This window comes from Cryptococcus neoformans, chromosome 1 (assembly GCF_000091045.1).
Source record: "Cryptococcus neoformans var. neoformans JEC21 chromosome 1, complete sequence".
Lineage (NCBI taxonomy): Eukaryota > Fungi > Basidiomycota > Tremellomycetes > Tremellales > Cryptococcaceae > Cryptococcus > Cryptococcus deneoformans.
In genome coordinates, this window is record NC_006670.1 from 405,872 (window position 1) to 428,439 (window position 22,568).

Here is a 22,568-nt window from a genome sequence, read left to right on the forward strand (position 1 = left end):
ATTGGAGTGGCGAATAGGTGGTTATGACAGCAAGCAGTATTATTCTGCCAACCGCCGAACAGCTAGTGGTAGACAAAGAAAGAGATTATAGACTGGACATCGTTCGTTGTTTCCATCCTATTGTCGCACTTCAAACAATTCCGTGGTCGGTGTTAGGAAAGAGGGAATGTACAAAATGGAACCTCCGATCTTTCTTCTCCTTTGGAAAGTTGCAAATTGTTACTAGTCAACAAGTATGCGCTAAATTCATTTATGTGCCTAGCGCCCGCCATTTATTAACACGTTCAGCGACAGCCACGGCGGCGGTTACGATGAGAAGGACACGAGACGGCTAAGATGTTGCATGAAGTACAACAGTAGACGGTCACGGCCACTCGTTTTGTCCTCTAAATAGTTAACCAATCAACTCTTCGCAAGTTCCCTTGGCCCAGTTGATGCTGACATCATGTCATGTCATCTACGGATGAGTTGTAGACATGTAGTTTGTAATGAGATTGTTGTGACTGGTAGAAGGATGGTGTTATCATGGATCGGTCACTGGAAGATCTATGGGAGGTGAGATCTCAGCGAGGCTAGCAGTAGCACAGTAATAGAAAGCCAATGGAAGAAAACCTAATGCACATATGATATCGAAAGCTCATACAGTACTTGTACCGTTAATAATTTGTACATGTATTACTGGGTACTGGAAAGCCATGACAGGCTACGAATAACTCGCCTACCTCCATCTTCCGCTTTCAATGCGAAAATTCCAGATCAAAGTCACAGTTCACAACGCGTACCCTGCGCTTGAAGCCCACCTAGATCCACAAATCACGCACCCAATAGCTCCTTCCAGTAGCGTTGATACAATCCAATCAGTCTGGCCAATACCTGTTTGTATATTTCGGGGTGCTTCTGGCTTGCCATCACGGCCGACAACCGCTTGGAGAGCGAAATCGCGCTCTGGAATCAAAGAACACGCAGAGCACGTGGTGCATCTGCGGCAACGGGCTTCAGTTATCGGAAGACCAGTCACAGAGCATGTTTCTGCGGCGAAGGCTACAACAAAATATAAGGTCAGCGCGACATCTGCGGTATGCATCAATATCCTCTTCTCGCCTATCGTCTACGTGGCGTACATATTCTCTCCATTTGATGAATACTGGTCCTCATCTCCAATCCAGATGCGACGCGTGGTCAGCGTCCAAAACGCACGTATCTGGGTGGTAATGAAGCGTTCCGGATTGGTCAGAACAAAAGAGTAGCGAGATTATAATCCCTGAAATATGATTTGTAACGACGCGGACAACCGCCCGAGGTGTGCTTTACAATTTGTCACGCCCACATAATATGGTTACGACTTACGTGACCCGTCGGCCGATGTTTCCTTATCTTCGTCCGGTTCCCCCGAAAGACCAGCATCTCCATCCATACCGAGCTCTGCAGCCAAATGCCTCGCGCGAGATTGGTTGGCTTCGGCCGCAACAGAAATAATAGGCGCTACAGTCGGGCCCGGGCTCCCTTCGACACTCTTGATAAGGCGATGCAGGAAACGTCGGTCGAAAGATCCGATTGGTCTCGACGCAATTTCCGTTGTGACAAGCCATGACAATGTCAGGGTGATAAGATAGGAGTGGAGACACGTCGATATCTTCAATCTAAGTGTTTGGAATTCGTTTGCAAACGCTGGGAATGCCGACTTGCGGGAATCAGGGCAAAGTTAGGTCAATTCTTAGCACATTCAAATGGTGCTTACTGTACACCATATCGTGAGCACAAGACAAATGCGAAGGGAATTGAGCGCCGAGCTTTCCCAGACGTCGACGGGCCAGTTTTTGAGCGCCACCATGGATTTCAGATCGGCCGTTCCATCCACAGCAGAGGAAAGGAACTGTAACAAATCGGCCGCCAAGTCTTCTTGGAGGGAACTAGACAAATGTAGTAAAAATGGCAAAAGAGCGAACTTTGAAGAGATACGAAGAACTGCGGCCTATCAGTACTGACAAGATATGCAAGCCTGCCAAACCATGGACTGACGATTAGGCGGTTTCTCTACTATCTCTTCCAAGGCCGATAACACTGGCTTTTCCGGTGGGATCACATTATCAAAGTTCGCCATGAAAAAGTGACTATTGCGATCAGCATCGGCCGATACATGCAACGTATGAAGATTGATCGGTCTAATGAATTAAGATTAGCTAATATGCATCATATCTTGATATCCAGCTTAGACAATACTCACTCCGTTATCCAGGTCAAACTGTTTCCATATTCGCCAACGGCCGCCCACCCTGATGTCTGTAATGTCCATCCAGCATGGTTGCTAGTCAACTCTCGCCATCGTTCAACCAAGTAAGGCTGACTGATTGGCAAAGGCTCAAGGGACATCTGTCGTAGGGGCCATGTTAGGCGTAGATTTTCTACTGTCGGGGCAATCTCCGGACTCTCATCGAATGAATACACAAAGTGAGTGGTCAGTGAGGAAAGAGTGATCATGAGAGTGGAAGAATTGATGAGGTGGATCCCTTGCCGTATATAAGCACAACAGTTGCAATGGTACAATTATCCACTCACCAACGCAGGCACTCAAGCCATTGGCGTTTGCCCAGTCACCCACTCTTTCTAGTCTCAGATTTCGCATGCCTTTCCAAGGAACGCTTTGGCTTTCATCATTAGCGAACATGTGCACAGAACCTGCCTTCGTCCAGACGAGTACATCCTTCATTGGATCCTCTTAGCGTAAGAAAAAATCGGAAGAGAATAGGATACTATACCTTCACCCATTTTACCGCCGTTATTGGCCTACGGTCGCTGTCGTCGACACTAATTGGCTCTCCAATAGTACAACTCCATCCAGACAAACTGTCAAGCTTCTGCTTCGCATGTTGTTGGATTTTCAGTAACTGCACAGAACCGTCTGTAAATACTAGTGCAAGAAGCGCTTCGCCTACAGAGCCGTCAGGTCTCGCTTTTGCCAGTTGCAACTTTTGCCCACATGTATCACCCTTGACAGTCCAATCGGACCACGAAATATCGGCAATCCAGTTTGCTGGCGACCCAATAGATATGGATGCTAACCGCTGAAATCTTTTCTGATGCCCATAGCTAGTAGCTCTATAATTAGCAAATGGACTGCTAGCCTATCGAGCCTTGCACGTACGTCCACAAGGCAAGTTTGCCGATTCTATCGGAAACAGCAAGTATACTGCCATCTACACCTAACATCGATGAGAGCGGAAGGCTTGGAGACCATGAGATACCTGTTACAAAGTTGATTGATTTATCGTAGTGCAGAAGAGTTTGGGTAATAACTTAACTCACTGGAAGCTCTCATTTCAAGCATCCCCCGAGAGGTTAATCCATTAAGGATTTCTTTGGGAGGGAGCAGCTCCTTAGTCAACATTGTTAGATCCGCTATCTGCAAAACTGAATGAGCCTCTTCCACAGGGAAATAAAGGAAAGTGCCCACTTCTACCCAGCGTTGGGTAAGAGGGTTTTCCACAGGAGCGTAGACAGACACCTGTAAAGAAGTTGTGAGAACCACTAAAAGACAGCTACACCTAAGAATCAGAGTCTGTAGACAGAGAAACATCTTAATGAGACACTTAGTCTGACCTGCCCAAATTACTTAAGCCAGACGGTGACCAAGTTGCCTGCCGTACAGTTGCCCCTTTACTGTCGGTTTCCACCATTGACAAGTAGTTATCTGACGAAGAGCCGGATATGAGTATCTATCAAGATAGTGGCTGCATGTACCAACCTGATACATCTCCCCATCCATACAGCCATTCTCTCTCTTCATTTATCTCAACATTTATTGCTGTCGACCACCACTGCACTCCGCCGCCTTCCAACCTTCTAGCTTTGAGTTGTTGGTTGTTGTTGTTGTATCCACTGTCTGTCGCTTGAATCCCAGGCTTGATATTGGAGAGCTTTTGAGCCTCCGATATCTTCATAGATTGCTGACTTGTTAACGGATTACGAGGCGGTGGCAGGGAAGAAGCGATGTGTGGAGTCTTCACAGTCAGAAGTCTTAGTTTATGGCTTAGGAAAGGCCAGCTTCTGAAATACGTACTAGTATTGTTATAGTTCGGGGGGTTACTACCATACACTGGCCCTCATTACTCCAAGAGATTCCACGGTACGTTGGGTCTGGACTGGCCCCCCTGAAGACCCGAGAACTGAGTAAAGTTGGAGATGTGTCGAACGTCATGTGAAATTCCACGATTGGTTTGATAGAGCTCGAGGTGGTTTCGGTCTTGCAGTATGAGGGTTCCGAAGGGTTGTTGAGATCAGTTTCTATGGGCCGGGTCTGAAAAGGAGATCCGAAGTTAAGTAATAGAATGTTCGATTCTTAGCTCGCCGGCTGTAGCCCACAACAACGCGTCTGACTACTCATTCTTTCGTTGTCAAACGACGAACCTCCACTTGCGAGGTGGACAGGGAAGAACGTCAATTACGTAATAAAACAAACTGACTGCTGGCTGGCTGGCGCCGTCGGTGGTTGGGCCGCCCTCAACGAATAGCGGATGTACACAATCGCCCAATGGGTAAGTAACACATTTCCAAAAATTGCACGGGCTCGATCACGACTGCACTGCTGAACAATGATCAACAGACACCTCGTCGCACAACGTGCCGTCTAGGTAAGTCAGTAGAGCATTCGTTTCATCGGAGCTTTCTCTTCTTGTTGTTGTTTTTTTTTCGACTAAAGGTGACGTACATCGCGAGTGCATCTCATGTGCTAGGGATATAAAATATACAACAATATGTTATCGCTGACCTTGTATGACAGAGATACCTGAAAAGTCCATGATCCAAGATAATACTACTCCTTCCATCATTAGACGTTTCAAGATATGAATTCCATAGCCTTCCATCCATCCCGTCACACCCCAAGTAAACCTCCTTATTTCCCCGTAATCTACGGGGCTCTAGGTGCCCCTGTTGGCCATCCTGCCCCTCTTGGCTTCCAGTCTCTTTTCTTCCCATACTCCAGGTCGTCCGGTGACCCAGCCCCTAAAGTTGGCTGAGGAGGCACTGGCCCATATGTGGTCTCCAGGAGCCCTTGTTTGATGCCCGCATCGCTCAGACCTTCGTTCAATGCAAACCAAGGTTGACCTGGGAAATACGGATCGGTACTCTTCAAGAAGTCGGCGTATTTGTTATCCGGATCACCGTATTTGGCAGATATAGCAGCGACAACAGGGTTAAGGGCTTTTTCTTGATTTAATTCATCCGAGGTCGTGTAATTCTGAAGCATCGCGTAGTGGACAGCATCAACTATGGTGGCGTTCGCTGCACTTCGGCGCTCCCATGCAGATGGTGATAAGCCAACAAAGTCACCAAACTGCGCGTTCGTAACAAGAGCCATAAGATTGTACGCTCGATAATGGTATGGACGGGTTCGCGCAGATTCAAGCGGTTGATCACCGTTGGCATCAATTTGGTCCAAGTAGATGCCATTGTAGAAATCATCAAGAGCAGTGGCACATGCGTCACTCTGGTTCAGAAGAACGTTAAGGGCGCATACCTGGTTCACGGCAAAAGTACCGTGGTTACTGAAACACTGATCAGTACATGTGATATTATATACAAAGAAAATGGCTCACTTTGTAGCGTTCAACTCTGCGAGACCCAGCTCGCTAGTGTAAAGCCAATCTAACTGCTCCGAAGCCCACTGCATCATCCCAGTCTCGGTCTCTTGCTGCCATTCCACTGGCTTAATTGACCGCATGACTTGCACGCCACTGACAATCTTCGCCATACACGCCAAATCAAGCACACCGGTGTGTCGACCCATTTGATCGCCTGGCCCGCGGATGACTTGGGCATAATTGAGATTGGGATTCATACGAGTTTCATTGTTGATGAAGAAAGTGTGAAGCGCGTGATTGATGTGCGTTGTGTACTGCGAGTCACCGGTGTGGAGGTAGGCCATGGCAGAGAGGTAGATGCTGTTGCTCATATTTTGCAAAGCCTCCTTATCTTTGACTGAAAAGGAATACCATCAGATACATTATTGACGACCAGCAAATCCATATGGATCTTACCTAGCTCTGTATCAGGGTTCACCTGACCGTCCCGCACAACATAATCACATTCATCCCACACTGTGGCACGAGTGTCAGGTATGACCTTGAATTAGTGGAGCTAAATCATTGCTCACCTTCTTCTGTAGTCAACTCGGTGGTATTTTGTACGTTTGAGCAATCTGGCCAATGGTAGACAGCCCAACTAAGGTAATCTCTGCGCATCGTTGTCAATATACAGCTTAACAAATATGATTATACTTACTTCTTGTCTCCGGATTTGGCAGCGATTGACTTGTTCGTCACAGCTGGACGTTCCTCAGTCAGCAGCTACGAGTCACGCGTCCTAGACTACAACACTTACACCAAGGACCATATTGTATCAATGTCTGAGCCCAGTATTCACTCATCGCCCTTGCCCATCGGGAATCAATGCCATTGAACCATTCGTTGTTCACAATTGTGGACGCGTCAAAGAAAAGATTGGGGTAGCTCTGTACACCAAAAGCGAAAGCCGCGGGAAGATGTGAAAGCAGGCAAATCGTAGAAAATATGAACGCGTCGAGCGAGAACATGACCATCGAAGAAGAGAAGGAAGAAGGCCGAAATGAGAGAGCGTAAGATACGGTAAAGAAAGCACTGCTCAAAAATTAGCACTGTCCAGAAATTAAAATGCCCTGTAGAGACCACAGTGAGAATAAGATGGAAGTGGGATAATAACTTCTGTTATAAGATACAGCTTTCTTGATGTAAGGTGTAACAGGAATACGACTTCTCGAGCCTTGATCGAAATTCCGCTATTCTGACGTCTTTATTAACCGTGTCTGCTGCTGCTGCTATCTCCTCAGACGTCAGGTTTTCAGTCCTCAAAATGCAAGGCTCGATCTTAGAAGCAGAAATGAGGCATGCCAAGCGGGAAGAAGTCCAGGTTTCCGGGACCCGGCAAGTGGACAGATTGGACATGGAGGGGAACGCAGAACGCGAAAAACCCTCTTGTGAGACTGATTGAATAATCTAGTCGAGAATTTGAGTAAATAAGGATGAGGAACGATGGGAAGAGCTAAATAAAGGCACTTTTTTACCTACTTTAATGACGTAAAATTGATGCTATGGTCGGCGGCTAGCGTGTCTTGCCTTCCCTCTCCCTTCACTATTTTTCGTTTCTGACCTATTTTTCTTGTTCTCTGGAACCCGCTCGTACCTGAGACAAGGGACGGAACTGCGGGACGGATGATGACAACATCAAACATGATGTTCTGATAGTGGCCATCGCCGATTTTCTCAACTACTGCTGTCCCACCGATGATCAAGAAGAATGAAGAAATGAGGAAGCGTTCCATGCATGGACCCTGGCCCACCTGTCCCACATTGATTAGCTTTCCTAATAATAGCGGGGAGACCGGCTCATTAATCGCGGCATTAACCTCATCAAAAATGTCATATTAATTACAGTAGTAAACCCATCTATGACACTTCTGATTTCTAGTGTAAATAACAGTACATACTTAACAATTATATATCCATTTTCTTCAACCTTTTTCCATTGTCATTCTGCACAATGCCAGCCACCAGAAGCACAAAGGAGGTTGCCATAATGCGGTTTGACGTCTTCTTTGGTAGCCAAGAATGCCGATCTTGCCGCTTACCATCAAAACGATAGTCGCGCAACATCAGGACTTTGTCGGCCTCCCTTCGACTAGAATAATCTAATCATTAGTCATTAGTCATGATTTACATCTCCGCGGTCACTACGTAAGAAAGCACTTTATTTCCGGAAGGAGAAGAAGGCCATCCAACCTCCGCAGCCATTCAACTGCGGTTTATTCCACTATGTTAATTTGCTGACTGTTCAGAGTGTACATATTTATATTCTAGATAATCTAATCGGAGAAGTAAGGCAGAATGTAAGAAAGCTTCTTCCTGGAAGCCTCTGGTTGGATCTATTATCCCATCATCAGCTCATTTTCCACATGTGCTGCCAAGCAGTACAGCGAACTCACATCCTTCCTGGTGACACAGGCAAACTTCATAGAGCCCTTGATGTCGGTCAAGGTCTTGCCTTCGACAACAACATCGTGAACATCTTGCAGGATACCAGCAGCAACGGCACGGGAGTTGCCGGCGTTGGTGTGGAGGACCTTGACGACTTCCTCGACAGTCACGGGATCGTAGCCGGTTCGCCAAGCGTCAAAGTCCGTGGAAGTGCAGATGAGGGTGTAACTGACTTTGTGCTCAATAATTGTCCATTTGGACGAGAAAGAAAAATGACTTACTCAAGTTCAGCCTCGCGGGCGAGCTTGGCTTCAGGAATGACGGACATGTTGATAATGTCACCACCCCACTGTCGATACATAAGAGACTCCGCTCGAGTAGAGAAGGCAGGACCTATAGCTAGCGTGAGCCCCTGATAGTCGATATTTTCGTTTACGTACCCTCCATGCAAACCACAGTTTTTCCAGTGTGCAAGACGACGTCCCCTGTCTCCTTCAGGATTTTTTCCACTCTGGGAGCCACGAAAGCATTGAGTTTCTGACTGAATGGTTCACCGAACATGGAGTGGACGACCAGTCCTTCTCCCCTAAAGAAGGTGTCCTCTCTGATACCCTTGGTTCTGTCGATGATCTGATCGGGGATGATGAAATGACCAGGGGCAATTTCCTCTCGCAGAGAACCGACCGCAGAGAAGGCAATGATAGCCTCACATCCGATGTGCTTCAGGGCGGCGATATTTGCTCGGCAAGGAACCTCGCTGGGGGTGATGCTGTGATGGGAACCGTGACGGGAAATGAAAGCAACGAGGGCGCCGGAGGGGAGAGAGGAGATATTTATAGGAGAGGAAGGCTTGCCCCAGGGAGTCTCAATATGAACGGTTTTGCTGATAAACTATGCATAAGCGACTGTTCACGGGCGGCGACATGACACGCGAGCTTACACAAAGGTGAGGTTGTCAAGATGGTAAAGACCACTGCCACCGATACATCCGACAAGGACTGTGAACAGTTATTATCAGCTCGACGTGACTCCGCACCATTGTGGGTCCTATGCACCTTTCTCGTTATTTTCCATTTTGCTGTAGACTGGAAAGGTGATTCTGTTTAAGGAGAAGGTTTTGGACTGAATGAGATGCCGTGAAAGATGAAACAAACGCATACAATGTTTGTTGATAAAAATTTGGACGAAATAAAACAGCCAGCTGTTGGCGTCCTCCCTGTTGTGAAGAAGTGCATGATAAATGGAAAGAGCCCGAAGCTGAAGGCTCCGTCTCTCCTCAGATCAGATCAGATCAAATCGACGCATAGTTACTTTACATCCATATCCACTATTGATTTACTTGGGTCATATATGCCTCCCCCCATGGCTGAGATCTGTCCTGCCCACCGCCATTACCTAGTTAGTGCTATTGCACTTGAACCAAAACAAAACCGTCTTACTTGATTCTTTCGGACAGCCTTTACAATATAATTATTTATTTAGTAACCTTAAGCCTATTATAGCTACTACCTGCTACCGTATGGCAATTCCACCTGCCTCCTGACCACCTTTATACCGCCTATCTCAGGTACACCAGATCTTCATCAGGACCAGTGCAGTACCCGTCCTACGTATTACAACATGCAATGACGACAAGAAGTGTGCTTGCCTTTTCCGTTGTTGGCCATACGCCTTGAAAGCAGGAGGGCATATAGTTGGATGGTGTGTTCGGGATTGCCATGTATTTCATTTCCATACGGGAAACCCACTATTGACAACTACAGCACAGCAAAGATTCTGAATTCTACCACACTCTCGAATGGTGGGCAAAAGCATGCCATGCGCAAGGTTGAGGGGGAGGGACACTTCTGTGACTTACCTACGTAATAAGAGACATTATTGCGACTTATTATGACTACTCCTACACGACATCTTCCTTCAGTTCCTAAAAGCTCGACTGAGCATACGTACAGGATTATTTAATAGTTCACACTCGCTACATACATGTCATATGTACCAAAAATAACGTAATATTGGTCATTATAACAGTGCAGCGATAGGATTTCGAATCTTTCTTACTTATCTTTCTTACTTAGGAACGATTAGTTGATGGCTGCTGCGGGCTGGCTGCGCTCAAAGATGCTGCATACAAAATGGTCGTGGGAAAGGAAACCGAAATGATAATTATGGCCCTTTTAGCCTCATCTACGCCTTGCCAGCAGCTGCAGCATCCCTCTTCATCCTCTTGATCTGCTTCGCCTTGTTTGTGGCCTGACGTTCACCAAAACCAGAATCATGCATCTCCTGTTCCCCATATAGGGTGGCAATCAGTATCGATCAAAAATTTTGATAGAACAGAAAGTTGACCTACCATAGTCGCCATTCTCCTAGCCAACGACACCTTGTTTAGCCCTTCCAACACCTTGTCTTCATCCAACTTCAATTCTTCCAGTCGGACGTTCACCTCATCCTCAATGATCTTGACCAACTCCGTGTCCCTTTCGGTGATGATTGTCACAGCAACACCCCCTCGACCAGCACGGGCTGTACGACCAACCCGATGAACGTAATCATCTGACCGACGGGGGCAGTCCCAGTTGATGACCATAGCTACTTCGGGGATATCAAGCCCACGCGATCCGACATCAGTGGTCACCAAAACAGGGACTTCGTGTGCCCTGAAACGGGCAAGGGAAAGAAGACGTTGAGGTTGGGTAAGGTGAGAATGGAGAGGCACCGATGGGATATCGAGAGAGTTGAGGAGTAGGTGTAAGAGATGGGCAGTGGCGCATCGCTGGGTGAAGATGACGGTAGATGGAACCGACGGAGCGTCTTCTTCTTCTTTAGCCTGTCTGGGCTTCTTGCCCTTCTTGCCAAGAGCCGCCTCTCGTTCCCTGGCTTTTGCCTTTTTCGGATCTACGCGGAGGGCAACGTCTATGTCTTCTAGAGGATTTTGAAGGATGTAAAGCAGGTAAGGATCGCGAATTTGACTGGGAATGAAAAGGTATTTCTGCTTCAAATTGGAGACGGTTAAAGTACTGATTGAACGTTAGTCAGTAAGGACAAAAGGGCGGAGATGGAATATTCTTCTTACTCGGACGCAACACGATAAACGAATGGTCGTTGTTTCCCTGCAGGGGGTTCTTTGTTGGCCAACTCCATGATTGCCTCACTGACTGTGGCAGTGAAGAGACAAGTCTGCCTCTTGGCTGGGATTTGAGAGAAAAGGTAGGCAAGTTCAGGGGCAAAGGAAGGGGTGAGCATCCTGTCAGCTTCATCCAGCACTAGTGTGCGGACTCTACTGAGCTTTCCGGGCCCAACACCACCACTTCTCAGCAGATCACAGAGTCGCCCCGGTGTCGCAACTATAATATGCGGTCGAGCCTCAAGCTCCTGTGCTTGCTTCATCATGTCCATACCACCCACAATGGTTGCTGTAGTAAGACCGAGGGGTTTTCCAATAACGAGGAATTGTTCACTGAGCTGATATGCCAACTCTCTGCATACTAGTTAGATCACCTTTTACATGTACCTGAGGCAATGGGACTCACCGAGTGGGAGTGAGGACAACCGCCCAGACTCCGAAAGGATCTCTTGCAATCCTCTCTACAATGGGAAGAGCAAAGGCCATCGTCTTACCGCTACCGGTCTTCGCGCCACCAATGCAGTCTCTCCCTATGCCATAGTCAGACAGACTTCAGAGATATACAGAAAGGAAATTAACATACCTGAAAGAATGGGTTCAACGCATGCTGCTTGAATCTCCGTAGGTTTCTTGATGTTGATAGATGCTAAGGCAGTGATTAAGGGGTGTGAAAGACCAAGACTTTCGAATGTTACGTCGGCAGAAGGTTTGGATGCGGACGCAAGACCGTTAGGCTGGGGTTTAGATCGGGGTTTTGGGGTCATATCCTTGGTAGCTAAAGCCGTACGAGAAAGCATGCCGGCTCCTGAACTGGGCTGGGGCCGTGGTTCAGATTCTTCATTTTCTTTGTCCTCTTCGCCCTCTGCATCCAGCTCGAATGAAAGAGATCGCCGGCGTTTGAGATTCCGTTGAGCAGCGACCGATGATTCGGCCTCGCTGCCTGAACTTTCTCCCTCGTCTTCCCCTTCATTTGAGACATCATCATCTTCTTCGTCTGATTCGTCGTTCCCCTCGCTCTCTTCTTTTTGCTTTCCCTTCTGAGCGGCCAACATGGCCCTCATGATTTCGCTCTGATCGAGAACGAGACCATCGGCTGCAGTGAAAGCCGCCGAAGGTTCACTTTTTCTGGATTTCTTGCTGACAGCCATTGTAGTGTCCTGATTGTTGGCAGCCAGTTATCAGCGCTGGTAGTATATTCAAGCAGTTGATTATTATACATACGCTTTACTGTTCGTATGTTTTTATCGTTATTGCCACAGAAAAATCTTGAGAGGTAAGCGGCGATGGCCGCGACGGACGTCATGGCCGGGGAGGAGCGGAGCTCGGTGAGTGGCCGCCGGCGCATCGGTGGACGATGAGTACGTAGATAGTTGGTCCATAAAATAGTGAAGAGGGATTGAAATAACCGGAACCCATCACGCGGGACAGCTGTCATTGTAACGGACACGGATCCATACACCACACGCACAGCCCCCATGTCGCCCCAACAGCCCGCCAACCCCTCAGCCGCCTCCCACAATGCCCAACTTCTCCAGTCACACGATCTCGTAGCCTCCCTCCCCACACCCTACTTGCGTCTCCTCGTCCTCTTTGCCAGGCCCATAGCCCTCTTTAAGCATGTTCTTCAGGTATTTCTCTGGTCACCGGGGAGGAGGGTCGAGAGCTGGATGGTGGTCGGAGCCTGGTGGGCGCTCTGCCTTGGCTCTCAGCCAGCTTTTAGGTATGTCATGAACTTTTATGGGTGAACGGCCATTGCTGACAGGCTGCTGCTCCATAAGATTCCTCCTACCCCCTTTGGTATTTCTACCACTGCTACCGCTTGCCACCCTTCGTCTCAAACACACTCAAAAGACGCCAACGGAGAATTCACCATCCTCTCCCGCGACACATGACACACTCCTACTCACACTTTCCGACTTGAACGAGATCTACGCGCTTCTGCCTATATCGCCTCTTCCAGCCATGTCAGACGTCTATGCGCGTTTCCGACAGCTGGGCCCCGTGCGTCTCATTAGAGGCCTTGCAGTTCTTTGGGGCACATGGCTTGTTCTAGGCCAACTCGTAGTTGGGTATAAGACTTTGCTCGCTCTCATCGGCACCGTCATCCTACTACTGCCGTCCCCGCCCCTGGCGCATTTCATCAACCTTCTGTCTGGGTCTTTATTCTTCCGACAAGCTGTCGCGTTAGCCTTCCTCTTTACTTTTGGCTCGCCTCCGGAAACCTCTTATCGTTTCAAGCTGAACTTTTCTCTTTGGGGTTGGTTCAAATCAAAGTGGACGGCCTCCCGTCGACCCTCCCTCGCCTTCGCATTCCGTCCCAAAATGTCTGGCAAAGTACCTTCTGGATCTGCCCTTGAAGTGGAAAGAGAAAAATCTGAAGGAAAGGAAGAGTCCCATATCAAAGTGGAATCCCCTATCTACTTTCGTTTCGAGATCCATGAGAATCAGCGATGGTGGATGGGACTCGACTGGACATCTGCTCTCCTTCCTCAGGAAAGGCCTAGCTGGTGTGACTCCCATTTGCTTCCTGTTTCTCCTCCCCAAGCATTCACTTTACCGGCGCCTGTCTCCGTTGTTATCAACACCGCTACAATGAAGGACAGATATGCCAGGGTGATGAGGTCGGCAGAGTGGAAATGGCTGGACGACGACTGGTCTATCGTTCGAAGTGGACCTGGCGCCAGTGCTGCGCCCGGCACTCAAACCAACCCAGTCTTGCCACCTGAGAATGATCCGGATTCCGGTCATTCTCTACATCAGGGCCAGCACCATAATCAGCCTCAATCCCCTCAAGCACGTACTGCTAGTCGACCTTCCTCTTTTATCAGTGCCTTTGGTTCACCGACCGCCTATAGCCCTTCTAGTACGGAGGATTCTACTTCCTCGGCGGGATCGCGTGCACAATCAATAGCTGAGCAGGCATTTACCAAAGGCCTTGAAAGGTTAAAGGCGAGGGCGGTCAGCGGGACTGCACCTCCAGCAACGGCAAGCTCTCCGAGAAGAAGCGGTGAATCGGTGAGAGGTAGGACAGGGAGTTATGATGCTACGGATGAAGAGGGTTCAGAGGGGACACCGAGTACACAAATAGGGCAACAACCTGGATCCGCACCTCTTCCATCGGAGACTATTCCTGAGAGAGATGCAGCAACTGATGCAGATGGCTGGGTATACGGGGACAATAAATGGGAGAATGTCGGTTCAAAAGGCGGTTTAGGCAAGGTGAGTATCGCTTCAGCCCACCAAAGGTAGTTCATTGATTATATTTATGATAGTTTACGAGGCGAAGAAGATGGCGACGAAGAGCCATTTGCATCGAGACTGTCCGCAAGCTCAGCCCCAGTGACGACCCCGCAATCACCATCTCACCGTCAGCCACAGAGTCTGGAGCAAACACTCCCACTCCCGCCACGTTCGCCGCAGCGCCCTCTTCTCCGTTGAAATCAAAGCCTGCAATAGGATTGTCCGAGGCACAGACAAAAGGAACGACTGCATCAGAGGAAGTTTTAGAGTCCGTGAAAGAGTCAACCATCCCTGAGCATAAAATTGGACCCTACGGCGCTAGTTCATCGGGTAGCGCACCTGTATCAAGAGATGAGATGCTGAGGATGAGGTTGAAAAAGGCAATGGGGTCTGTGGGTGCTTGAACGGCAGCTGAAGGTGGTAAATGGGACTCTTTTTACACTACGCCTGTACAATTTGGCATTTTGTTTAATCATGTATGACTATTAACGAAAAATCACAGCTGGCCAGGAACCACGTGTTGGTTGTTGCTGATCTTATCAAGTTGACTACATTGGATGATATAACGACGAAATGGCTCGGCGCTGCCGATTAAATGCTTGGGTTCCTAGAACCTCTGAAAAACGAAGCTCAATGTCATTGCCCGGCACTTGATCAGGTCGCACCGCCAATTGCCCTGCCCAGAACTCTCTCTTTTCTTCTGCCTTCCTTGATCCCATGCTTTCTAATGCCAGATCTCTTGCGCTTACAAGTACTTGATTTTGTGGAGGACAAGTTTGCGTCAGCCACGATAGGGGGTATTTCCGTCGTGGCTGGAGATGTCGCAGCAGCGGTAAAAGTTGAGGACAAAGAGGATGTAGAAAGTGAAAGGGTGGAGACAAGAGGACTGTAGAGGATCGCAACAGAAATAGAACTGGGGATTGACACTGAACTCGACTCAGACGTAATGACAGATGTAGAGGCCATGAAAGACGAATTGGATGGACTTGCATCAGACGAAGAACTCGCTGAAGTAGTCGATGTTGTCGACGATCGGTACATGGTGATGGTTCGGGTCAAGGTGGTTTTAAGCGTGGTCGAAGGATCGGCAGTGCCATCCAGGGCATGGGAAGTCTTAGCAGCGGAAGATGGGGCAGACGTCTGGCTGGCTGAGGAAGACCTTGTAGAGTCACTAGGGGAACTGGAGGTCTGCAAAGCGGCAACAACGTCCGCAGAAAACGTCGTTGCTGACGGAACAGACTGTGATGTCAGGGATGTGGTGGCCATGACGTTTGTAGACGATGACACAGAAGAGACGATAGGGGAAGAAATGACCAACGAGCTCCGACCCTCGGAGGCTGAGACTGTGGCGGAAGAAACGGCCACAGAAGAGCCCAGAGCTTCGGATACGTTGACATTCCCTGAAGAAGTCGTGACATTTGTGTTGGTCGGATTGCTCTTATTGACCGCATCAAAGAGATCCGTCTGAGCACCATTCATGAACCCATATGCCCCATTGTCTATTAGTGGGTTATGGTCAGCTGCAGTCCAGGTTGTCTGATGGACAGTGACATACAGAATGGGGGATCGTAAGTGTCTTGGAAATTGTTGTTTCTTTCCTGTAAGAAGGGTGAGCAACGCGTTTCGTAAAGGCAAAGTGACTAAATGCCTTCTGGAACCAGTAGTGAGGTTGTTTCGCACCCAAGGTGCAATTTGACGTGTCCGTGGGATAGTCACACTTATTCGCAGTGTTGGCTGGAGATCGACCGGTCAATCTCAGATTGTGAATGCCTAATTCCTATTACTAACCTTGAGGAAGAGGTTTTACCCCAGTAGCACCGGTGATGTTACACCTGTAGCCAAGGAAATAGTTCTGCTCAGATCCTGGGCGCAAAAGATGCTATTTAGTTATGTGTCTGAGATATACATAGTGAACAGTGCTCACCAGCATCAGCAGCATGTACCCAACCCCACATGCAATGACAACCCCCCTTGGGACAAGGAGGGAGATCGGACGGGATCTGAAATTCGACTTGCTTCTTCCAAGGACAAGTGTAGTTGACGCTGATCACCGTGAAGTTTTCTGGTTGAATCTTGGCGACATTACTCTCATAAGCAATACCGATAGCGCATCCTTTGACATCTTGGGGGTCAGAGCTCTCCCACGCATCACTGGTATGCATAGCACCGATACCACCTGAAGGACCTGTACCATCACAGGCGTATATACCTGTCTGCTTAGCGGGATCTTGGCCATAGGAAGTAAGAGCCTTGTTACAAGCGACTTGACCATGGTATGTCCCGCCGGCGGGCAGTTCCATAATCGAGTTGTTAGCAGGAGGGCTGTTGATGTAACCATGGAACCACCATTGGTCAAAGGTAAGATCCATTAGAGGGGTTACAGGGCCAGACTGGTTGGGGTCGTCATCCCAGCTATTTATAGAGTAGTTTCAGTCAGTGGAATAAACTTGCACAGCAGGCCTGAGAAGGGATGACTACCGACCCATACATGGCTGGATCCCACAAGGCGATATGGGCTGAAACGGGGAGCAGCATAAAGATGAGAGCCGAGCACAGCTGGACAAGAGTCATTGGAGCAAAGAACATGGAGCAGCAGGAAGGGTGGGATATAAGGTGGATGAGTGTAGGTTGTGGTAATGTAAAAGGCGAGGGACTGCCGCCAGGGGCGAAGGTGTAAATGAGGGAGAAGAGTTCTGGAAGTGGGGTCAACCCAATGAAGCTACAAAATGTGTTAGTACTACAGATTCATTGGTCCAAGAGAGAAAGATCTATGAAAAACATCTTTCGTTATGTGATGATTAACAACTCACCCAGAAGAGGTACGATCGATCGAACAGACGCTCGGGCCACCTTGATGAGCTGAGACACTGAACGAAGAGAACAATAATAAACAGAACGGGGCAATGCGAGGCTCAACCTGCTGGTGCCTTTGACGAGGAGAAAATTAAAGATGATAAGTTTTTGTAGTTGGTGGAAAGGAAAGAGACAAAAAAAGAAAACAGGAAAACGGAGGGCATGCTTAAGAATCACACCTCGCCTCATTTTTCACATATACTCAACTTCAGTGTGACATCTTATGTCCTTCAGTAAAGATCAGTCGCCACCACCCGTCTCAGGGACGCACCCCTTTCGGAGTTACCCCTTTCCAGATTCCTGGTTCTCTGCCTCCCCACCAGTCTCCAGTGCGATCGTTGCGTGATGCGAGCAACGGTTGGGTCTACCGCTAATGATGTTAGCCCCATGCATCATCGGTAGAAAAAAATATATGCTACTAATACAAGATTACAATGCCTGGAAATTAATCGCATGCAATGCCCGCTGTCTATCTCTCTCATCTTCCCGCTTTTCCCGCTCATTCAATCCCAAGACAACAGTACCCAGAACGATAACCGTACCTAGGACCGCTGCGCCCACCCAAGGGACCCATTCACCAGGTTTCAAGTAAAGCTGGGACTTCCACTCCGTAGAACGCGCCTTCACTGGCGATCGGGGCTCTTCTCTCTTCTCGTCTGGGCTGGATATGGCAGCAGGATAAGGAGGGTTGATTATTACTTGAGAATTGGGAATAAGAGACTCCAGGAAAGTGATGTGGTTGGGAGGGGCAAGAGATACGCCGATAAACAGTTTCTGGATAAGGAAAAAAACGCGTTGCGCGTCAGCGATGGTGTTCAATGCATTTACGTATGGTGGCGTTCAAACTGCAGGACTCACTTCAACATAGTTATTCGTGCGACCCAACCCAAAAAATGCGTAAGGAGTCTGCAAGGCATGGTAGCCCGTTTGCGGCAGTTGAGCCACTATGAACGACGTGGTTAACATTTTGTGTGAGTATTGACGATGAATTGGTTGGCCATAACATACCCTGCTGGGCTACCCGATGTCCGGCGGTATCAAGCACAGTAAACTTGTACGTGGCTCCTGAATAGCTGACACCCAGAGGCTGACAACATTGTTAGAATATTAGTCGTTATATTCGTCCAGAAATGGGTACGGGAGACCCACATTGTAAGACTTTCCGCCAGCCACTGGCTCACATTTGCCATCACAAACACCATTGAGAACTGTGTGCTTGAATTAGCAGTTCGATTCAAAAGCATACGGAGCCTAGTAGACTCACCTTCCGTTTTGAGGAAAAATGCATCATGATAGAAGTTGTTTTGAATGAAAGTCACTTTATGGCCGATTTGGTCCCCAGATCGTTGAACCATGATGTCTAGAGATCCCTAAATTGTTGATCAACCTATGCCACATTCTTTTTCCCAGGAGAAAACACGTACATCCTCGTCCAAATCGAGCCAGCTAGCGCCCACAGCATCGGTGATCCCCTCCAAGTCATACCATCCCTTCCCATGTCCCAATCTCCATCCCCTTCTTACTCCCTTCGTACAGCCGATCACTCCCTTTGCACAAGGCACATTCTCCAAAATATTGACCTGTGTGCTTTTCGAAGATTTTGTATCATCGGACGTGACGAATAGGAAATCTGGAAATCCATCCACGTTGAAGTCACCAGGGCGAAGAGGGAGAGGTATGGACGAATCAGAAGGCGGATGAAGAAGGATACCAGGATTGGAAGAGTCAGGAAGTAGTTCGCTGAGAGGAATGGAGGTAAAGGACTGCAGCGCTGGTCAAAATCACGTAACTACCCCGGAACGTCGTTGACTTACGGGATCAGACTCATCAAAGCTGAACTCAAATTTCTCATCGGACAAACACATGTCACCCCAACCTCTGCACTTCAGCAATCCATCCGTGCTCCATTGCGAGCCCTCGGTAGAGCATAACGGAACCTGTTTATTTTGCGCAATGTTGATGCTGCAATCTCGACCCAGCCCAGTCGAAGTTGATTTGTGAGTACAAGTTGGGAAAATTATATCTACTGAGCCGTCACGATCTGCCGAGAGACAATGTGTTAGTTTCGCAAACTTCCAATGACTTCGACTTACTTGTATCGGCAAAAGAGATCGGACCGCTACCAGAAGGTAGATCATATGATCGAGCAAGGATATATCCAGCATCCCCACGATTGAGCCATATTTGAATGAAACTGACGGTCTTTGATCGGCTGCAATGTAAAACGAGGTCTAATGAAACATTAGGTATGAGGCTTCGATTCAAAGCATTTCTTTTCTCACCTGGAAGGCAGTCTCCGTCAATATCAACGAATGCACTACTATGCGGATTTGCCATGGTGCAGATCTGATCTATAGGCCGTAACTGAGGTATTTCCCTGCATTGCCAATAAGGATGATATAGGTGACGGAGGCTAGTTGGAGTTGACCTACAATGTAAACCCTGTACCATTATTCCTCCAGCATACTACGCCCTCCCCTGTTTCAGTAGGTTGGTAACCCAGAAGCGACGGTCTTAGCGAGCCATCGGCATCATATACCATTGGTTGAGACGGCGTCGACAGTGGCAAAGTCCATGATTCTTCTTCTGCGGAACGGAGGCTCAGTCAAGTCTTTGTGACAATTGAAACTTACGAAAACCTCCATCAGGCCCGCCTCCTAAGTATACTCCCATTCCTAATCTCTCCACTTTTGATCCCCACCAGCCTCCACCTTCGGACTTATCGTACATTAAAAGAAGATCGAGATGACCATCGTGGTTGTAATCGCCCGGGACCACATTTATTATACGCTCGGAAAGGCTGAGAGTGTGTGAGGGGATGTACTTGTACTTATCTGATGCAATGCGTTAGTTTGGATTTTTGGAGGCGAAATTATCGAGTAGGACCAACCGCCGTTCCATAAATGTATTTGCACTGTTTTGGCTTCGTCTGAAAGTGTAAATAAATCAAGCCTGACACATAGTCAGTACAGTCTTCATGACCGACAGCGGAGTACGCACTTCGAATCCCCATCCCAGTCTCCTATAGCAGCAACCCTTCCACCAAGCTTGCTCAACCCTAAAGGTCCAGCATTGATGAATGCCTCGTCTTTGAATCGCTTTTCTTTGAAAGGCCAAAAGGCAAAAGTTGGTAGAGATAATAACAGTAATGAGGATAGCAGTGCTAGCGATGAATGTCTCATCGGATATTTGAGCAGCCTAAACCCGAGGAGAACTAAAAGGTCTAATATGGCAAAAAGATGTTCGTCCGAGCCCGAGAAGATGGTGGGTTTCGTTGGTGTCAACAAGCACCTGAACGGCCTGCTGGAGTGACGACGATGAGTTACATGTTTACGTAATACGCTCATCCGGCAATCATCTGGTCCGAAAGAGTAGACGGCAACCTTCAGAACGAAGCACGTACATAATTATCATTCAAGCTATCTTCAATAATTCAGGTCTGCTATATAAATGAGACCCTGACTGGACAGCTACTCATCCCATGGGAGAAGTGTACGAAGGGGAATCACCTGCGGAGTCTTCTAGGGCTCCTAAGGTCAATCAATTAGATGCGGATGAGCTAGACGATGCTCTCGTATCCATGCTTGGCGAGAAGGTCTTGAGGTCGATCGACAACTTCAAGGTAAGTGAATACCAACAATGATCCTTCCTCACTACTGATTCATATGTTCAGCCAAAAGTATCATGGGATTTCAAGCCCGAGATAGAGCTTGTCATAAAGCTAGTCATTTTTCGATTAGGCATTTGTGATTCATTGTCTCGCAGTTCGCCGGGGGCCAAACTCCAAAACTTGAAGCTCATCCACCATCCTCAACTAGGGATAAAAAGTGAGTAAAACTGTTATCATGAGAATATCTGATAGCTAGGAACTGATGCCATATAGCAATACGATCCGCCCTTTTGCTGTATTTACTGCTTCACCCCCCAATATTCCCCTCTTACCTCCTCAAAAGGATAAGACAGCACGCGCTATCTAAACAATGGCCGGACCTCCCAAATTACGACTGGCGTAAGAAAGCATGGAAAGCACTTGGTAGGATTGAACTAGCTTCCAAAATCTGGGAGGCATCTGGTTGGGCAGGTTTTCTATGGGATGGGAAGTGAGTGTGCACTCGTTAGATTGCATCTATTAATCTGTTATTAGGTACCCTTCCCTTTTAATGAGGATCCTGGGACTGCGGCTGGTCCCATCTCAACCACATCTCACCAAACTCGTTTCGTACGAGTTCATGAACCGCCAGCTGGTCTGGAGCGCATTCACTGAATTTCTTATGTTCGTCATACCACTTTTACCAACAGTTCCGCCGTTCCTACGCCTTTCTCCGTCTAGATTTTTCAAGCCCATCAGCACCTTTCTTTCGCAGCCCACCGATATCGACTATAGTTCATTGCCCCCAATTCCTTTGGACCGCAGAGGTTTGAATTGTGGAGATAATGAGCCAAGGAAACACGGCGGTCCACTGGCCCATCTTCCCAAAACTACTTGCCCAATATGCTACATAAGACACTCTGCTGCCCCTGTCCCCCTGTCATCCACTTCTCAAGGCTCCTCATTGACACTACCTCCCATACCTGGGTCTTCGGAGGCTGCATTCGGTCATGAAGCTTCCGAGACGGACGGTGAGGAAGAGTGTGGGATTTTCATGCCTGCTAGAACGGATTGCGATGGAGGATGTTTGTGGTGTTATTATTGTATAGGAGAGGAGCTGTACAGGCATCGCAAGACGAATCTTCAAAAGATCTATCGCAGTAAACAAATGCGGAATGGCCGACAGGAACTGGAGAAGACCGATGAAGAAGTAAAATGGAATTGTTTGAGGTGTGGAGATGGTGTAACCAAAGCTTGGAGAGCCGATTCTCAGGATGAAGCTCAATTGTTGTACGGATGAGGAGGGCAACGTTCAGCTGTCATAATTACCCCTGCAATACAATATAGTTAGACTTGTGTACATGCTGTTGTCTGAAGCTCAAACAGATACAGATCATCAATATCTAAACAGTAGTAATAACGACAGGATTTCAGCGGACAACTTAATAGGCCTATTGTAAGTGGTTATGCAGTGCATTCGAAACTATACATGGTGTTGTTAATCGTGCATTCGTACAATAGCTGCAGTATGGCATTTTATGTCAAATCCGAAAGATACGTAGCACCATGGCCATTAACGTAGATATGGGATCAGCATTATAATACTACATATATAGCTACACATTCGTTAGCAGCACGCAGCTTACAGCAGGCTTCAGAAGAAGGAAACTATTTTATAGTGGGCGTCGGTGGGATAAAATTGAAAAAAACAGGAAAATAAATTAGGGCGCGTTTGCTTTCTCGCATTACAAGTCAA

The 22,568-nt window shown here is 47.9% G+C and overlaps 8 protein-coding genes across 9 annotated transcripts; 2 read left to right on the forward strand and 6 right to left on the reverse strand.

The window, feature by feature from the left end:
• Positions 1-248: 248 nt before the first annotated feature.
• CNA01510 lies at positions 249-4,351 on the reverse strand. 2 transcript variants are annotated; one of them, XM_024656047.1, is made up of 14 exons: positions 4,058-4,351; positions 3,743-3,998; positions 3,598-3,688; positions 3,452-3,536; positions 3,304-3,400; positions 3,143-3,242; positions 2,978-3,087; positions 2,757-2,929; positions 2,557-2,701; positions 2,225-2,507; positions 2,020-2,162; positions 1,739-1,965; positions 1,348-1,681; positions 249-1,041 (listed from the first exon to the last, which is right to left on the reverse strand). In XM_024656047.1, exons 1-14 carry the CDS (start codon positions 4,193-4,195, stop codon positions 770-772), a joined length of 2,454 nt encoding a protein of 817 aa, XP_024514119.1. In that variant the 5' UTR covers positions 4,196-4,351; the 3' UTR covers positions 249-769. The 2 variants fall into 2 exon arrangements, with proteins under 2 accessions (XP_024514119.1, XP_024512046.1); XM_024656179.1 differs by having other exon boundaries at positions 249-1,071; positions 1,122-1,681.
• A 338-nt stretch (positions 4,352-4,689) lies between these two features.
• Positions 4,690-7,032, reverse strand: CNA01520 (conserved expressed protein). Its single transcript, XM_024656180.1, has 7 exons — positions 6,736-7,032; positions 6,379-6,653; positions 6,280-6,322; positions 6,152-6,231; positions 6,036-6,095; positions 5,595-5,976; positions 4,690-5,543 (listed from the first exon to the last, which is right to left on the reverse strand). The coding sequence occupies exons 2-7, from the start codon at positions 6,593-6,595 to the stop codon at positions 4,907-4,909; spliced, it is 1,419 nt and encodes a 472-aa protein (XP_024511859.1). The 5' UTR covers positions 6,596-6,653; positions 6,736-7,032; the 3' UTR covers positions 4,690-4,906.
• Positions 7,033-7,754: 722 nt separating this feature from the next.
• Positions 7,755-9,215, reverse strand: CNA01530 (glutamate biosynthesis-related protein, putative). The gene is made up of 6 exons (XM_566626.2): positions 9,062-9,215; positions 8,947-9,004; positions 8,447-8,889; positions 8,288-8,399; positions 8,015-8,234; positions 7,755-7,954 (listed from the first exon to the last, which is right to left on the reverse strand). The coding sequence occupies exons 1-6, from the start codon at positions 9,162-9,164 to the stop codon at positions 7,895-7,897; spliced, it is 996 nt and encodes a 331-aa protein (XP_566626.2). The 5' UTR covers positions 9,165-9,215; the 3' UTR covers positions 7,755-7,894.
• Positions 9,216-10,043: 828 nt separating this feature from the next.
• On the reverse strand, positions 10,044-12,341 carry CNA01540 (conserved hypothetical protein). Its single transcript, XM_566498.2, has 5 exons — positions 11,714-12,341; positions 11,537-11,660; positions 11,080-11,484; positions 10,357-11,023; positions 10,044-10,289 (listed from the first exon to the last, which is right to left on the reverse strand). Exons 1-5 carry the CDS (start codon positions 12,276-12,278, stop codon positions 10,191-10,193), a joined length of 1,860 nt encoding a protein of 619 aa, XP_566498.1. The 5' UTR covers positions 12,279-12,341; the 3' UTR covers positions 10,044-10,190.
• A 199-nt stretch (positions 12,342-12,540) lies between these two features.
• On the forward strand, positions 12,541-14,841 carry CNA01550 (hypothetical protein). Its single transcript, XM_566500.2, has 3 exons — positions 12,541-12,850; positions 12,909-14,349; positions 14,403-14,841. Exons 1-3 carry the CDS (start codon positions 12,606-12,608, stop codon positions 14,772-14,774), a joined length of 2,058 nt encoding a protein of 685 aa, XP_566500.1. The 5' UTR covers positions 12,541-12,605; the 3' UTR covers positions 14,775-14,841.
• CNA01560 (hypothetical protein) lies at positions 14,832-17,357 on the reverse strand. The gene is made up of 7 exons (XM_024656048.1): positions 17,181-17,357; positions 16,853-17,089; positions 16,295-16,782; positions 16,159-16,233; positions 16,019-16,104; positions 15,926-15,968; positions 14,832-15,869 (listed from the first exon to the last, which is right to left on the reverse strand). The coding sequence occupies exons 2-7, from the start codon at positions 16,954-16,956 to the stop codon at positions 15,025-15,027; spliced, it is 1,641 nt and encodes a 546-aa protein (XP_024514120.1). The 5' UTR covers positions 16,957-17,089; positions 17,181-17,357; the 3' UTR covers positions 14,832-15,024.
• A 195-nt stretch (positions 17,358-17,552) lies between these two features.
• On the reverse strand, positions 17,553-20,454 carry CNA01580 (conserved expressed protein). The gene is made up of 14 exons (XM_024656181.1): positions 20,224-20,454; positions 20,114-20,175; positions 19,857-20,057; positions 19,656-19,809; positions 19,506-19,600; positions 19,317-19,454; positions 19,038-19,264; positions 18,648-18,986; positions 18,488-18,593; positions 18,373-18,431; positions 18,232-18,310; positions 18,082-18,167; positions 17,643-17,997; positions 17,553-17,587 (listed from the first exon to the last, which is right to left on the reverse strand). The coding sequence occupies exons 1-13, from the start codon at positions 20,403-20,405 to the stop codon at positions 17,653-17,655; spliced, it is 2,073 nt and encodes a 690-aa protein (XP_024512047.1). The 5' UTR covers positions 20,406-20,454; the 3' UTR covers positions 17,553-17,587; positions 17,643-17,652.
• Positions 20,455-20,641: 187 nt separating this feature from the next.
• CNA01590 ((R,R)-butanediol dehydrogenase, putative) lies at positions 20,642-22,403 on the forward strand. The gene is made up of 5 exons (XM_024656182.1): positions 20,642-20,845; positions 20,897-21,050; positions 21,107-21,323; positions 21,368-22,268; positions 22,334-22,403. The coding sequence occupies exons 1-4, from the start codon at positions 20,705-20,707 to the stop codon at positions 22,110-22,112; spliced, it is 1,257 nt and encodes a 418-aa protein (XP_024511833.1). The 5' UTR covers positions 20,642-20,704; the 3' UTR covers positions 22,113-22,268; positions 22,334-22,403.
• The last annotated feature ends 165 nt before the right edge of the window (positions 22,404-22,568 follow it).